At 46.1% G+C, this 17,843-nt stretch overlaps 1 protein-coding gene across 7 annotated transcripts in view; it reads left to right on the top strand.

Annotated features, from left to right (window-relative positions):
* LOC119390134 (uncharacterized) overlaps nt 1-17,843 on the top strand; it is a 282,319-nt gene that overhangs the window by 93,352 nt on the left and 171,124 nt on the right. For all 7 annotated transcript variants that reach the window (XM_049413916.1, XM_049413925.1, XM_049413922.1 and 4 more), the window contains one exon: nt 11,769-12,535. In XM_049413916.1, coding sequence (XP_049269873.1) covers nt 11,769-12,535 — 767 coding nt within the window. The remainder of the gene's footprint in view (nt 1-11,768; nt 12,536-17,843) is intronic.

Here is a 17,843-nt window from a genome sequence, read left to right as displayed (position 1 = left end):
CAATCGTGTGATCTGGACGGATGGGCAGCTCGAACTGGATTAAGTGCAAGGTAGCGAGAAAGCGCGACAGCCGATGTATCTTTAGGCTCCCGGTTGCGGGTACGTCTGACGTACCTTCAGCTTTCGGGATTCCACTACGTACAACGTACCTTTAGCTTTTGGGATTCGGGTACGTCCGGCTTATTTCTAGACTCCCGCTTCTGCGTACATCCGACGTACTTTTAGATTTTGAAATTCGGGTACGTCCGACGTATCTTTAGACACAGCGTTTTCTGAAAGCGAGGTCGTACCGCTTCTTAAAGTTCCGGAGCCATCCATCGTTGAACTTAAATCCATCAATGCCAAGGCGAAGTGCCAATGTCTCGGCCTTTTGCTTCAAGAGGTGGCCGGAAACGGGAACCCGTTGAGCGACGATAGCGTTCAGCCAGATGCTCAACGCTTCTTCCAACTGTGGATGAAAACCTTGGCGCACCCTCTTTTGTTCACTTCCGGATGATGTCTCTGTCGTGCCTAAAATCTTGTCCTTATTCTTCATGTAGTCTGATATGGTTCGCTTCGAAACGTTGACTCTTGAGCAGCTTTGACTTGCGGACGACCACTGAGCACTTGCTGAATGATGGCTGCTTTCTTTGCCATGGCTAGCGTTGTATATCTGCCGTGTTTTGTCGGCGGCGGCGCGGCCTTCGGCACTGGCTGTGAGGGCACCGTTGGTGCCATTTAACTCAGTTCTTGTGAGAGAGCAGGGCGTAAAATAAAGCAAGTCTCAAAGTACAAAAAATGCGCGCAGAATTTAGCAAAACGCTGTACTGCAGACACATTCGACAGAATGGTGGCAATAGCAGCGCAGCGCGGGGATACAGGAACCGGAATGTAAGATGTTCGCTATCTCGATACGATCCCCCACAGTTGAGCAGTGCCTCCAAGATTGGCATTTTTAATTACAGATATCTGACCCATAAAGTTGTGATCGAAATAAAACCAGTTAGCTTTCGTTTTGATCTTTGAAGCCATACTTTGCATGGTATGGGCGCCGGAGGAGATAATGGCTGCCGATTCGGCGTGCGCGACAGTCTCGGACAGTACAGGGTACTAGACACTGTACGAACAGGGTCCGGATTATCGAATGTAGATCTGGCAGCTGTCCGAAATATTGGTCGTCTTTACACATTACTTCTATGAGACCATCAGCGGTGCCGCGCGACGGTCCGAATTACCGAGCATGTCTGAATTATCGGTGTTCGATTTATCGGTCGGCAGCTGTATAGCCTCGAAATTTGATGGCACCACCCCTTTAATGAATTTTCTCATTCTTGAAAGTATTTTTAATTATAGTAAAAGATGTCACTCAAATATGAAGGAGAGTTGAAAAAATCACTATTTTCTACAGCAATATATGCACAACTAGGAACAAAAGCACATACTTACTTTTTAACATTTTGTCACGGTTGAATGTACATTTGCCAATGCATGATTAACCCCAATGTATGTTTGACTTCTACTCAGTCATCCACAAACGCGCTATTAGTGAATGACAAACACACTATTTGTGAATGTCATGATAACTTAAATAGCTATATTTGCTGGCAAAATGCAAATAAGCCCAAAAAAGGCGACAAGCGACTGGAGAATTCTACAAGTGACTCAGCAAAAAAAAAGAAGCCCAAATCTGCTTATCATAAGCGGAACTGGAAACTTTGTAACGTAGGCAGGGACACGTTTTTATCCCTCTTAGCTATAGTCGGATACAACTTTAGAAGGCAGCGGCATTTCCTCCCCAAAAGCGGATGAACACAAGCCTGCACCAATGGGCGCGCACTCGGGACTGACGTCATGAGCGGGATGGCGGGTGGCTCTACCTTCGGAGAACATTGCCGAGTGCATGAGCGGGACTATTTCTTTAGTCGCGGAGGCGATTGGCTGCCGCGCTTCGGTCGTCTGAGCGGGGCCTCTCCTGTCTTCTTAAAGGGCCAGTAAACAACCCCGATGTCCAAAAATTGTAATGAAAAGAAATATGCGCACTTTTGCTATGTGAACATGCTGCCGCAAGAATTTTGCGAGTACGTGCTATAATAAGGAAGTTACAGGGGTAAGAACATCCGTTTCAGCTGGTTTCAAATTTTCGCGCGGCCTCACCACCCTTCTCCGCCACATGGAGGAAAAGGCGTAGCCCGTCGTAGTGACTCCGCCCACTTCGGCAACGTGACACGACGTCAACAATTGACGTCATGGGCGAGCTCGATCAGTCGCAATGCACTTCCACTTGCTGCGGCTCCTGGTTGTTTATTGTTTATATTGTCGCACGTGCTCCGTAACTTGACGGGCAGTTTTCGGCTCTTCACTATTTTTAAACCTTTGTGACAGTTCACAATGCAGCAGGAATGCGTGCTTGGTTTCCGAGACGTCGAAGGGGCGCGAGAGAAAAGCCTGGAGAACCCCGCTTGCCGCGCGAGCAAGCGCGACCCGTCCGAGCTACCGGAGATTGCCCTCTCCCCGCTCGATTTGCAGCCGGCAACTGAACAACGCTTCGCCTCGTTAGCCTCGTGTCGAAGGCGAAGTGCGTGCAGGTGCTATGCAGTGCGAGGAATATACGCGCGACAACTGCGTGGCCGAAACCGCATCACCAAAACAAGGCGCAGTTTCGTAGCGGTGGGTGGGAACAGGAACTGACGTTAACTTGACAATTGTTTGTTGAGACCTGGTTTAGACCAATCGACGAGCTCAGTGCTACGTCAACTCGGCGATCGCCGAGTTGACGTCACTGCGCGTACGAGGAAGATTGGTCAGGCGTAGGAAAGAAGCGCGGGAATTGTTTTTCAAAATGAAGGGTCTGCGCGGCGCGCAGCGCTGTAATGTTCGGAAAACGTTATCACCGCGGTCTACTGTACGGATTAGCGCGCTTGTTTGGCGGGTGTAAAAAAAAAGTCGCAGCCTGTTTACGGGCCCTTTAAGTTGTATCCGACTATAGATTATGCCTTCATGATCGCTAGCAATATGCTTGGCAAAATGAGGTTTGATGGTGCACTTTTAAGCCGCGTTGTAATGATCGATAAATTTGTTTCTGAGCCAGTTGTAACTGAACTACAGATGTGTCTGTAAGTTTCGTAGAAGAGCGAGAAAATGTTACTTCCTACATCAGCTTTTTTTTTTTGCCTGCAACATTTTATTTTTTTGAGCTGTGGGATACCATTAGTGTTAATAATGCCCTAGAAAACTTATCTGGGCGTTTATCACCTAGCGTGCATACAGAGTAATCATCATATCTCAGTGTGTTGTCTTACAGCTTGCATTCATTCTATAGTGAATTCATTCTCTCAAAACCCCAGAAATAAATAACCATGCAGAAAATTTTATAGTGAGTTTGTAGGGCCGTTCATTGTATGATATGAAGCATGAGTCGAGGAGTACGCTGATTTTAAAAAAGTGTTGGAATTTATGCAGAGTTTTCATGTATACAGTTGTGCTTATTTTCATCCATTGCAGTGCTTAAGGGGGGACGCGGGTCTTAGAATGGTAAAAAATGGACAGAAAATCAGTTTTGAGAAAAACGCATTTTAGGCATGTTTGCACCCCTAAGCAGCTGCCCTCAAAATATTATCGCCGATTTCGCCCGGGAAATGGGTTAAAACTTATTTTTAAGACGCCACGGGAGCCGCAAAATGCATCTCAACAGGCAAAATTTGTTCAAACTTCCCGCTCGCGCCGCGGGCGCAGCAGCTGGCTGATCGCCGCCATCTTTGGCTTGTTTTGAAGCTGTTTTCTTTGTGTACATTTTGCGGCGTTTCAAAATGGCGTCGCTGCAACAGAACGGCCGCTATCGGCGTTTTTCCGAAGGGTGGTTGTAGAACGCTCATTGGCCAGAGCGCGCGCGCGAGGCGAGCCTCCTTCTCTCGCGCCTCCCATTGGCTGGCGCAACCCGAGGCGGCCATTTTGTTTTTGTATTTTTGTTCTGCGCTCACGGCTGCCGTGTGGCCAGTGTCGTGTGCTCGTGTGTTGTTACAAGTGTCATCTTCCTCTGCTTACGCTCGCGTTCGTGCGGCCCGCCGACACAAGTTACCTTATTTTGTGCTGGCACATCCGGAGATTCTCGTGTAAAGAAGACGCGCCAAGCGTACGAGGGCGCGATGCCGAAACTACTTGTCGCTACCGGAGCGTCGAGTCTACGAGAACTGCCCGGTTCCCCTTGGTCAAGCTGCAGCCATCGGATCATTAGGCAACGCTTCAGTGGCATTCGAAACCGCGTTCGTATGGCATACTATGCGGGACTGGCGAGTGCGCGGGAAATACGGCGACGGGAGGAGTGCTTGGAACGAGTGCGCGCAACGAAGCAGCGGAAATTCAAGCCGTTGGATGTTGGTGAACGGCGGCAAGGAAAATGGCACAGAAGTTATCCACGTGGACTTATTCGTGATAAAAACGTTCTTTGGGCTTGTGCTTCGTTCCGAGTTCGGCTCAAGCAGTGACCTTTTTCAAGAGAGAGGGTATAGGCTGATTTCAAAGCCTGTGCTTCATTATCATAGGTGCGACTCGCGCGAGAAGCGTTTCTCATAGAAGGTAGATGGTGATAGTGGTGCTAAGATAATTAATGTCATTTGAAGTGAAATGCATTAAATTAGGGCCACAAATACTGTCGACAAGGGTGCAACGGTAGTCGCTTCAACCACGACCTGACAGAGCAACACCGAAATTGCAGAGACGCCGTGTTACACTTTGGGAAATTGATTTGTGCTCCACAGCCTTGAGAAGGTTAAAAACTGACATTGGAAGTTGCAAAAGAAGCACTTATACAGCAGTGACACCAAGCACAGACTTTCAAAATTACACAAACCAGCAGGGGACCCCAGTACAGCCCTTGCCTGCTGTTGAGCCAAGTGCTATTGTTGGACAATAATAACTGATTTTTGGTTTAATAAATAACCCACGTGCCTTTTAGACTTAATCTCTCTGTTTATTTTATTTGCCTGTTTCAAAGCCACATTCATAGACAAATTTTGTATTTCTTTAGCTAGCAAGGAATTGGTACAGGCCTATGAGTTGCTAAAGGTGGAGTTTATCACTCTGGTACTGGGTGCACTATGTGGCTTTATAAGAAGATTTTGCCAGTACATTGGCAGCTCATGGTCACATATTTGGTATGGCTGTTCTCGTGAAGAAGAAACCTATCAAATGATATAACCACTAGTGCTGTGGCTGCACTTCCACAAAAGTTACAGTTGTCTGAAACTTCAAATGCGTTTTTCTCAGTTTGATATTTTTGCTCAACGCACTCAGCCTTACAGGGTTTTTTCCCATGTTGTTGCTGAGTAAAAATCACAAATTTGGTATCATTTTACTCGTATTGAAACGATCTGGGGGGTGATGCTATTTGCGTTACTCTAGCACCATTTTCAGTGATTCCACTCCTGCGCCAACTGCGCCAAAGTGCGCCAAATTGTATTTACTGCGCCATCCTGATAATATCGACGAAATTTGCGCCAAACTGCGCCAAAGTCTCGGGTTTGGGGGCGTCTATCACCGGCAATCGCACCGCCGGCGCGTCAGAACATCTGCAGCTCAATCTTGGGGCTGCCAATAAAGTCGCAATCATGGACCAAGAATTATTCCGCTGAATAAATGGCGCTCGCGCGGGCGTTCCGAGTAAGCCACGATGCCATGCACAGTGCCGATGCAGCTTCTGTTCTGCAAGTCGACTTGACAGCAAAACGCGCTCTCCGCAGAGGCTCGTGACGTCTAGGCCTATCGGTAGCGAGAAAGTGCGACGGCGATTCATCGGCGGACGTCGTCTGTTCCAGAAACGCTGCTGATAGCTCGTTTCAAGCGTCGCATGGCACGTAAGGAAAGCAATGTTCAGTAATAACTACATGAGTGCCGCTAAAATGTCTGTCACTTCTGTTTCCGGACATCGCTGAATGAAATCTGGGATCGGTCGCAGTAGATATATGGGACAATATCGAATTTTGGATCCGATCTCGCGTAACTCAACAAAACGCTGGTTTAAGGGAATATGGCCCCTCCAGGAACCGAAGCGTTTTCTTGCTCTGAGTTCTCTAAAAGCGAAGTAAGTGTTGAGAGCACAGCAAGTTTACGAGTAGTCTCCTGATGCGTCGAGATAGCGCTCGCGCAAGCGACTGCGCCCTTCGAACGATGCACCCCCCCCCCCCTTCCGCTCCCCTGGCGTCCCTTCATGCTCCTTACGAAAGACGGGCGGGGCGTTTCCTCTCTGTTTGATGAGTAATCGACGGCAGGCCCGCACGCGGGAAGATGTTATCTCATGCGCTGTCCGTGCGACAGAGACAGACGGCCGGCTAGTTTAATCTCCGCTTCAGCCGCGTTCGTCGCCAGCGCTCGCGAGCTTTTACCCGCGGCTAGAATGCGCGTGGTGATGTTATTAATTTGGACTTTATACGGAAAATTACGGCACCGGAAAATTACGGTACGGTACGGCCCGGAAAATTACGGTACCCTCTTAGGTGATTAGGGGGGGGCGGCCGCCCCCCCCCCCGGCCCCCCCTGTGCGTACGCCTATGCTCCTGAGATGATTTTTTCCATGAGATTTGCAATGAATCGAAATATTTCTAGCCTTCATAAGAGCCCCATAATAATACTCAGGTGTTTGAATGTTAATGCAATATGCTTCTGTATTGCACTCCAGGATGTAAAATTCGCTGCTCCAAAGTGCTCCCAGATGCAAAATTATCTGCTCCAAAGTGCTCCAAGATGAAAATTTTGCTGCTCCAAGGTGCTCCAAAACCGAAATTTTGCTGCTCCAAAAATTGCTCCAAATCAGAAGTCCTCGGTAGCATCACTGCATTTTACAAATTTTAATTAAAGATACTAATGAGAGTGAATCAGAAAAAATAACCACCAGTGAGTGTTCATCTGTTTTCTGACCTTCACAGTGCTCTCAAGGGAATAAAAATAGCATCACCCCCTACAGCATGATCTGGGCATTGGGCCCATGCACTTACATATTGGTTTTAATAGGTCGAAATTGCCTAAAAGCCCCGTAAGAAGCAGGCACTAATTATTTTTTCGAACCTCGAGATCTTTTGAACTAGTGCAGCTATTAAAAAACTAATTACAGATTTGAAATCAGCATAAAAAACTGGTCAAGACAGTGAAGTTTAGTTCATATTGACTCAAAAATAAAGAAAAAATTTTAGGACCCACGTCCCCCCTTAATGCAATCACTTTAATGTCGTGCAATATTATGGACTACGCTGTTTACAGTCTATGATGAATTGGGATCAGCAAACCAGTTAGGTGCAGTGGGAGATGTTAATGCAGCAATGTCGCAAGACAAAGCGGGCTTCTGACACTTGGAAAGGAAAGAATGGGGATGACAGGAGCAATTAAATATCTGTTTATTCTGAAGCCATTCATACTCTGTTTCTGCATAAATATAATAATATAATAGAATCTCGGGCTAGAAATATAGCGCAAGTTCGTTTTCGGGTTATATCCATGTTGATTAAACAAAAATTATACTTTTGACATGGGTCGTGGAAAGCGGCACGTCGAACGACTCGTCGAATATGGTAGTGCCTTCAGCAAAGTGATCATATGCAACAGTACACTGCGAAAGGAAGTTAAATGAAGACAGCTTCACTATGCAGGAGGTTCAAATCATCCAAAGCTCAATGTATCACGCTCTTTCTTAGCCCCTAGTCGATACAAAATAGCAAAGAGATGTGGTGTACACAATTGTGTACGTATCGTCTCAAAGCGTTAAAACTTCCTGGGCGAGTTGGTCTACACGTACAGAAGTAATTATAGTGCTTGTGGTGTCCTCTCCTCTCTTCTGTCCAGGTTCCTTCGCTGTACAATTACTTCTGACTGGTGTATGCCTAGAGAAGTATGGCAGGTTCCGAAATGCTGAATTTAAGCAGTCTGTACTCCTTGTGTCAGGAGTGGCACAAACTCTGTAGTATACAAAGTCCAAGAATGCATACGGTCCCTCGCCGTATGATAATCTGGATGCCGATAATACGAACATGCCCAATTTTTTTAGACAGCTCCACGTTCAGAAATGTACATATTCTCGTCCCGAAGGGGCCTGCAGTTGCCGAGCAAAAGATACCGTATAATATTGAAAGTATATAATACCTAGGAGTGTTCAAATACTGAAATTTCAGAGCTGAATTGAATGCAAATATTTTAGAAAAACAGCCGAATATCGAATGAAATATAGAATGTTATTCTTACTTCTACATCAGCATGAGATAAGAATTTTGTAGTGAGCACACTTGGTCAAAAAGAAATCAAGCTAGAAATTATTGACACATGCATGTAATACTGTTCACAATTCATTCATTCATTCATTCATTCATTCATTCATTCATTCATTTTATTACCTCAAAGGTCCTGGTTGGGATATTACATGAGGGAGTGGGTGGAGAAAGGCTAACAATATAATGATAGTTATGATGGGATGGTTTCAATGAGCTGTTTGAATTCTTGGGTGTCGATGATGGTGGCGACTTCGGTGGGCAGGTCATTCCAGTCTTGGGCTGTGTGCAGGAAAAACGATTGGTGAAAGGTCTCAGTATCCCCTTCAGTCACGAATTATGATGCACTGTCTGCAAATGCGTCAAATTCGCATGGCATGATTTCAAGACGCTCACTGTTACATTCCAAGAAAGAAAACGAAGGAATGTGTGTTGTGTGAGTTGCAGTTATTAATGTTAATCAGCATGTAACTAATTATATAATTATTCTGCAATCAGTCAGCTTCAATAATTACATAATAAGAATCAACTATTAGGCCCGAAAAGCATGCACACCTTCTTTTTTGGTTGTATTCGTTTCGAGAGGAGAAAAAAAATACCCTTGACGTTGATCCTGCATGGAACGCGGCACGTTGGACGATCGTCTAACATGGTAGTGTCTCCAGCAAAGTGATCTTCTGCAGTAATACGCAGGACAATGAAGTTTATGACCGCTAGTTATCCAATCAGGAAGCATGCACGAATGTGCACACTAAGTTTCAGGCCATTTGAAGAAACACTCAGCGTGGGACGCGCCTCCGAAGTTCGCGTCTCCAAACGAGCACACCGTGTTGCAAAGGGTTATGGGCTTGTGATTGCTATACTGCGTTACAGTGACTGTTGCGGGAAATGCGGTGGGCTCTTCTGATGTATGGGTTCTCTAAAGGCAAAGAATGGAAAAATTTATGACAAAAGTTAAGGCGTGCAATTTTGCGGCGCTTAGCCAGATCGGATAAGTTAATTTCTGCTTTTAGTGCCGAGACGCTTGAGGTGTAGGAATAGTTTGATAATATAAATCGCGCCGCACGGTTCTGGACAGACTCGAGGGCGTAAGTGAGGTTATTATGGTCAGGCTCAAAAATGGCATTCGCATACTCTAGCTTTGGCCGGACAAAGGTTTCGAAGGCAACTTTTTTAATAGAAGGAGGAGCAAGCAAAAGGTTAGGGCGTATGTACCCTAGAGCAGAATTTATTATGTATGTGGTTAATATGACAGGTCCAAGTTAGGTCACGCAAGATGTACACACCAAGATATGCGAAGAATCAACTGTTGCGATCTGGTTGTTATTGATGCTGTAGTTATAAACAACATGATTTTGACGACGGTGAATAGACATTAACACAGTTTTAGATACATTCAGGGACATGAGCCAAGTGTTACACCAGTTCTGTATGCGGGTGAGGCCACATTGTAATGTGGAATGATCAGAAGGGCTAGTAATTGCGCGATAAACAACACAATCTAAATAGACAGATGTGAGAAGAAATGTTACAAGGGAGGTCATTAATGTATATCAAGAAGAGGAGGGGACCAAGTACGGTACCTTGCGGTACACCTGAAAGAACGGGTGTTAGAGATGAAGAGCGTTGGTTGGCATAAACAAATTGCTGACGGTTGGTTAAAAATCTTCGTATCCAGTTTAAAACAGGGGGGGTGGATGTTAAGATGGGATAACCTTAATAAAAGACGACCATGGGGAACCTTGTCGAATGCCTTTTCGAAATCTAAGAATATTGTGGCAGTCAGAATGTTACGGTCTAGGTTTATGTGTAAATCATGCAGAAAAAGAGCAAGTTGTGTGTCACAGGAGTAATTTTTGCGAAAACCGTGCTGACTTGGGTAAAAGAAATTTACAGATGTTAAGAAGTTAGCAGTATGGGAGTATACGATTTGCTCCATTACTTTACAAGAGACTCTTGTTATAGAAACCGGACGGTAGTTACTGGGCGATGCTCGGCTTCCTTTCTTGAAGACTGGGATGACCCTGCACATTGTTTTATAGGGGACGCAAATGTGGCCAGAAAAATGGATCTGAACAAATTAGTATATAGGCTGCCTAAATGCGATCTACCTGATGTTACGGGATGACTGGAAATTATTAAGCCATAGTTTTCTGTCCCATGTATTCTCTAAGAAAACGGTGCCCCTGTACAGCAACTATGGCTCTCCTGCAGTACTAGAATAATTTGCAACAATCTCTCAAATCCATCTTCTTCGGTTTCTCAAGATTTAAATAAGGTTTTTTCTTGCATATTCATGTTAAGCAAGTATATTTCACAACATTCAGTAGAGAATTCTATGATTGAATAAAATAGCAGGGGCTGCCCCGCCACGATGGTCTAGTGGTTATGGCGCTCAATTGCTGACTCGAAGGTCACGGGATCAAATCCCGGCCGCGGTACCTGCATTTTCGATGGAGGCGAAAATGTTTTAGGCCCGTGTACTTAGATTTAGGTGCGCGTTAAAGAACCCCAGGTGGTCGAAATTTCCGGAGCCCTCCACTACAGCGTCTCTCATAATCATATTGTGGTTTTGGGACGTTAAACCCCAGATATGATTAAAATAGCAGGGGCTATTAAATTCATACGAGGGTTATACAAAAAGGAAGGGCCGTTTAGTCCCCAAGAAATAAATATTCGTTAGTAAGTTCTTATTGGCAGGTTCAGTTTAATAGAAACCTACTTCACTTTTTCTACATAATCACAGTTCACTTCTAAACACTTTTCGTACCACTGCATCTTTAGTCCCTCTGCATAGAAGCTTGCCACCTGGGAATTCTTTGCTGTTTGAGTTGGTCGGTAAGCATTTATGGTACCCATCTTGCACACTTTTTGTGATATCCGAGCTTTTCAGTTACAATTGTGCAAATTGTAGTGTGGCCGACAAGAGGAAATTCATCCGACAGACCACTAACTGCCACTCGTCGAGCTGATTGCAATTCCCAGTCCACTTGTTGAACGGTTTCATTGATCTGGATTCTGGGCCTGCCACTCGGCTCTTCGTCGTGCACATTTGTACGGCTATTTGTGGAGTCTCGACACCATTTTCCGACCTTTACTTCACTCATCACTTCAGGTACATCAACGAGGCACAACTCCCCATAAATTTGAGAAGCTGATGATCCTTTTGCATGCAAAAATCGAATTACAGCTCGCACTTCACAACAGGCGAGAGCTACGATTTTCACAGACATTGTAGTTTGCGTTCCCCGAAAAGCAGACTACTGAGTCAGAACAATAACTTCAGTACCTTCACGAAGAACTAACAAATGGCACTGCGCAAAGAAATCTTTATTCTGACATGTAAATATTTAAATATTAGCAAATGGCCCTTACTTTTTGAATAACCCTCATAATATGTATTCCGCACTAATATCTCAACATGCTGTAGCAAGCTTCTGTGTTGTGTGCCTATGTGACGTTTTGCATTGTTTGCCCACTTGTCTAGGAGCATGGCTGTGCAACCTTTTGCTTTTTAATCGAGAAATTGATTTTTCTTTGCAGCCTGTCGTCACTGCAACTCGTGCTGGTGAAGTGAAGGAAAGCCTGGTGGGTTTGAGACCTAATGCGACATCCACACCGACGGGTCATCTTTCCCCTCACCATGAAACCATCAACGTTAGTGCAGTTCTGGCACACCCTAAACACGACGCAAAGGAACCTCTTGACAAGGGCAGCGAACAACGTGTACGGCAAGAGGAACCACGGAAAGACAAGCAGGACGATAGGGACCCTAGGGACTATCGCAATGACAGGGATTTTATAGAATCTAGGGAACCGGTGCATGGTCGGGACTACAGGGATTCTCGGGACTCTAGGCCAGCCAGGGGACATGGTAGTGATGACGAAAGTCCAGATTGGAAAGGAAGCAGAGATGATTTTGAACGCGATAGCAGGCGGGGGGGCGGCAGAGCAGATTTCAGGGAAGACCAGGACCGGAAGAGGGACCGTTACTATGATCGGCCAGATGATCGAAGGGACTGTGCAAAAGACGACCGCGATGAGTACAGGAGAGGAGGTGGGAGAAGTGGTGTTGTTGAGGATAGAAAGAGGAGAGATGACTACCATGACGACCGAAGGGGTGACAGAAGGGATGACCAGTATGAGGACCGGAGGGGAGATCGGCAGGAGGAGCTCAGGGACGACTACCGCAAATCAGACCGGAGAGGTGACCATTACCACGACCGGAGAGACCAGTGGAGGGGACATGAAAGCGATGATGACTGGAAGGAGCGGCGGTCAGACCGCAGGAGTGACCGTTACAGCAGCAGGTAAGACTAGTCCATGGTTAGAAGGAGATTAAAATTTAGTCAAGTGAAAGTTATAGGTACTGCTTCACCAACAAGCTTCCCCGCAGGGGCGTCTGCGCAAGCAGGCATTTGGTGTGTAGCGACACCACGGACCCGAGTTACCGGGGGGTTTCAACCCCTCCCACGCCTCGCCGTGCATGGCTCTGCCGTGTCCGGGAAAAAGAGGATCCTGGAGGTTGAGCCGATGCCGGTGATTGGACCTTTAAGAGGCCCCCTGGCAGAGGCAACACACCTCTTTGGTCCCAGCTTCACGTAGATGGCACCCCTGGGCTGACCCACCCAGGGGGAATTGGCAGTCGCCTTTTCCTGTCTCTCTCTTCCCAGATCTTCATCTTTCTCTCTCACTTTTAATCTTTCCTGTCCCCTCCTCTCTTCAGTTTACTTCCGTTTTTCATGGCAGCAAAAGTTAACCTTGTGTGGGTAGCCAGCTTTGGATACGTACGCCATATTTGGTTATAATGGTAACATACAGCTGGTGCTTGCAGGATCTGTTTTTCACACTTCCTGCAGCGTCCCCTAGTTGGGCTCCGCGGTGGATGGTTGGCGTTACTGCCAAAACATAAGACATCCTATAGCTAGCTCTTTCCCTAAACTTCCTGATCACCCCCGTGAGAGGGGGTGCACCGAAGATGTATTTCTCTTTGTTGGACATCAGAAAGAAACATTTCCACGTTATCATGTCATTCATTCTGAGAAAGCAGGAAAGACAGTGAGAATGATCTCACCTTTTCTGCTCTCAAAAACTCTGTCAGATACCATTGGAGTAGGCTACAAACTGTCAAGAATGGCAAATGGAGATCTTCTCTTGGAACTTCACGATCAAATACAACATCAGAAGCTGTCCAATCTAACATCATTTGGGGACGTCCCATTGACAGTCACCCCGCACCGCACGATGAACACATCTCATGGTGTTGTCTCAGATGATGGCCTCATGGGACTAACTGATTCTGAACTTGTTGAGGGCTGGAGTGACCAGAATGTCCTGAATGTGAAGCGAATCAGTATGAGGCGCGTTGAAAAGGAAATACAGACAAAGCATCTAATTCTCAGTTTTGGCTCCAGTATCCTGCCCGAAACCATCGAGGCAGGGTGCATCAAGCTCAAACAGACCTTACATTCCAAATCCTCTCCGATACTTCAAGTGCCAGCGATTCGGCCACAGTTCACAGAACTGTCATGGCCGGTCTACCTGTGCAAAATGTAGTGCAACTGAACATCCGTCCAAGTCCTGTGAAAACGCTGCACACTGTGTGAACTGTGATGGGGACCATGCCACGTAGTCGCGATCGTGCCCATCGTGGAAGAGAGAAGGAAATACAGCAGACTCTCATTAAACGGAACCTGAAGGGACCAGGAAGATATGTTCCATTTAACAGGAGTTCCATTTACTGAGAGATGAACAGAGGTGCAGAATACAAGTACGAAACCAATCTTGTCAGAAGCACTTGTTTCATTTAAGCAGCCGTTCTGTTTAAGAGATTTCCGTTTACTGAGAGTCTACTGTAGTTTCAATTAAGGTCAAAGAAAACATTTCCTTCAAGGAGGCACACAGGTGTATCTCCTACCTACCTAAGGGTAGCTTTGCCGACGTGGCACGTCGGGAGGCAGCGTCACAACGGCTCCTGGCGACTGTCCAGCCCACACGTAGTGAGCTAGCAATGATGCCAACTGCCCCCTCGGCGGCTGCAGCCAGTGCTGCATTGCCATTTCTCAAAAAGGACCCACCAGCCTCTGGGCAGGTGGGCCCAAAGGCTCCACCCCCTGAAGCAAAGCCTCTTTGGCGAACGTCCCACGCCTTGCAAGAGGTGATGGACATTAGTTCAAGTGAGGTGGCGCGAAACGTGCCAAAGGAGCAGCGCGACTCTGTCGACCGCTCAAAAAAAAAAAGTTCCTATTACGGGGCTTGGAAAGAGCTTCGTAACATGAGGTCTGTAAACACACAGCGCTAACCTTCCACTCAAAATGGATGCGCAGGTACACTCAAACCTCGATATAACAGACACGGATATAACGAATTATCCGTTATAACGAAGTAAATGAATAGCTTTGTCATATACAGTGTTACCAGTAAACGTTTATAACGGAGTTATTTTTGTGGCAGATGTGACTTCGTTATAATGAGGTTTGAGAGTATTGCAATGGAACGTCAGAGGTCTTCTGCATAATCTAGACGACGTTACTGAGCTCCTGCGTAAATTCAGTCCAAAAGTGCTGTGTGTCCAAGAAACACATCTTTAACCCACACACACAAACTTCCTCAGACAATAAGCCATAAGCCATAGTCCGCAGGGACTGTGACGACGCAGTCAATTCGTCCGGTGATGTGGCTATCATAGTTGATAGTAGCGTTAGCTGCAGGCAACTCTATCTAAGAACGCGTCTAGAAACAGTCGCTTTTCAAGCGGTTCTTTTTAACAAGCTAATCTCTGTCATTTCATTACACATTGCCCCAGGCTATAGACTTACTAGAACTGAATTCCAGGACCTAATTGATGAGCTTCCTGAACCTTATTTACTATTTGAGATTTCAATGCACATAGCACACTTTGGGGAGATTCTCGTTGGGATGCGAGAGGGCGACTGATGGAAAATTTCCCATTCTCTACCGATGCATATCTGCTGAACAAAAATGAACACACATACTTCAATGCCACGCACCAAACATGCTCATCTATCGACTTAAGCATCACATCAAGCACTCTAGTTCCGTATCTTGACTGGCGGGTATTAAGAACCCATACAGAAGTGATCACTTCCCTATAGCAATAAGTTTAACAAAACGAGACGATGGTTCCCAACAGCTTCCCCGTTGGAAAATCAAGTTGGCAAGCTGGGAGCTGTTCCAACAACATACATATCTACAGTGGGATGACATTCCTTCCTTAAGTGTAGACGACGATGTGGCGTATATAACACATTTTATTATGCTTGTGCGAATATTCGAGCACTTCGAATATTCGAACGAATAATACAGTATTCGAATTCGCTTCGATTCGAATTTAAATTATTGAAAATTTCGAAGTATTCTAAATTAACGAATAGGTGTATATTAGTCCGCTTATAACCCCCCTGTAAAGGTGGTTTCACTGCTGTGGAGGGGTGCTCTACCGTGAATACATCTTTCCAGGGAAAATCCGCAGTCCTCAGATGCCCTCCTGTAAAGATGGTTTCGCTGCAGTGGAGGGTTGCTACACCGTGAATACATCTTTCCAGGAAAAATCCGCACTGCTGCGAAGCCCTACTTCAAGGTTAAATGAACATATTACCCTGACATCGATTCATCATTTTTTAAGTTTAAAAACTTGTTATACTGGCTTACATGCTCCAAGTATAGTAAATTTTAAAATGTGACATATTTTACAGGTTATCATTTGCATTCTACCGAAAGCCAAATCCTGCTACTATTCAAAGTGTACCATGTAACACCATGTAGGCATTCCAGCGTCTTGGAAAGAAGCCATTATGATTCGAATACAGTCAAACCTCGTTAATACGTACCCGCTTTAAGCGTACTAATGGTTAAAACGTAGTTGCGACGAATCCCCAACCGAGTTTCATAGAGCCTAATGCATTCGCTGACCACTTAAGCCGTAGTGCTTCATCCTACGCCTACTGGTTAGTGTGTACCCTGCGTACCGCGATAACTTTCTGCGCCATAAAATTTTACTGCGGCGCTGAACTTCCCGACGCCACAGTGAGCCGCCGAAGGTTTTCCGTCTTTTCTAGATGTGCGTAGATCGGTCGATCACCGATTCCGACTTCCTTACTGATTCCGACTTCCGCGCGATTGCGGCGACGCCTTTGCGGGTAAGCATCGGGAAAGAACGAAGGTGAGGCAGCGGCCACCGATGAACGCGCCAGCATGACTTATCGCCGACAACCTTATAACAATAAACATCTTCAGATATCTGCTCGGGCACGCGTGCGGCGCAACACTGCTTTAAGCCTACTGCACGCTTTTAAGGGGGGACATGGGTCCTGACTTTTTTTTTTTTTAATTCTTTGTCGATTGAGATGAAACTTGCGGAGTTTATGCATATTTGTGTGCAGATTTCAAATATGCAATTATTTTTCTAGTATAACATGTAGTTTTTAAAATATCAAACATTTCATATGCTTTTTGGGAGCCCCAGTTTGCCTAAACTGAGAGAGTTACAAAGTAATTAGGCACATTAGAATGACCTGGAATGAGTACAGAGTGCAAGAAAACAAGAATGGATGTTCTAAGCCCATTTGAACAAAAGTTGTGGCATGTTGAATATTTGTGGCTGAAATCCCAGCTTGGAGTAGACTAATTTGGAATGTTCATCGTGCCATAACTTTTGTTCAAATGGGTTTAGAACATCCATTCTTGTTTTCTTGCACTCTGTACTCATTGCAGGTCATTCTGATGTGCTTAATTACTTTGTAACTCTCTCAGTTTAGGCAAACTGGGGCTCCCAAAATGGCACATGGAATTCAAAAACTACACATTGTACTAGGAAACAAATTGCATATTTGAAATCAGCACACAAATATACATAAACTCAGCGAGTTTGATTTAAATTGGTAAAGAATTGTAAAAAAAGTGTTCAGGCGCAGTGTCCCCCTTAATAGGCGACAACCTGAACGCGCTGGGCCGCCGATTGCTGCCGCCTCGTTGTGCGGGGCCGTGTTCAAGCGCGCGCCGCTTTGTAGAAACGAAAGCAGCTCGCTGTTGAGGAGTTGAGCATTGCTGGTCCCTGGCGACGGGAAACCTCTTTGCATTGACGCTATCACGCTAAACGCATGCGTACGGTACAGCAAGCGTAGTGCTGTTGTAACCATGCTGCACGCTTTTATTGGGCGACCACCCAAACGCGCTTCCGTCCGCTGCCAGGACCGCTAGAGCGTCGCGGAGTGCGCATCGCTTGCAGGAAGTTTGTCATCGCCGCGTTAACCGAACAAGCTACTCACTGCAAGCGAAGTTGGGTACGAAGAACACTCCTACGACAAATGCGCGCGTGCGGTACAGCAAGTGGCCCGGCAGTGACGCCGTGAGCCGAGAAGGCGACGCACTGCACGCAGTTAGCCAGGAGACTATTGACTCCACGCAGCCGTTTCACTGGAACTGTGTCAGTTTTCGTTTAGTAGCAGATTGCAGTACAGACGCACACACATATATCGCGGAAAGCTGACACTGTCCGTTCTGTCGCTATGTCAGTCACTGCGTATACCGGACCCTGTAATAGTTCCGAAATGCTCCTTGGCGTTGCCACCACTTGCTGTCGGCACTATCGGACGGTCG

This window comes from Rhipicephalus sanguineus, chromosome 1 (assembly GCF_013339695.2).
Source record: "Rhipicephalus sanguineus isolate Rsan-2018 chromosome 1, BIME_Rsan_1.4, whole genome shotgun sequence".
In the NCBI taxonomy this organism is placed as follows: domain Eukaryota; kingdom Metazoa; phylum Arthropoda; class Arachnida; order Ixodida; family Ixodidae; genus Rhipicephalus; species Rhipicephalus sanguineus.
This window is presented reverse-complemented; position numbering and strand designations above follow the sequence as displayed.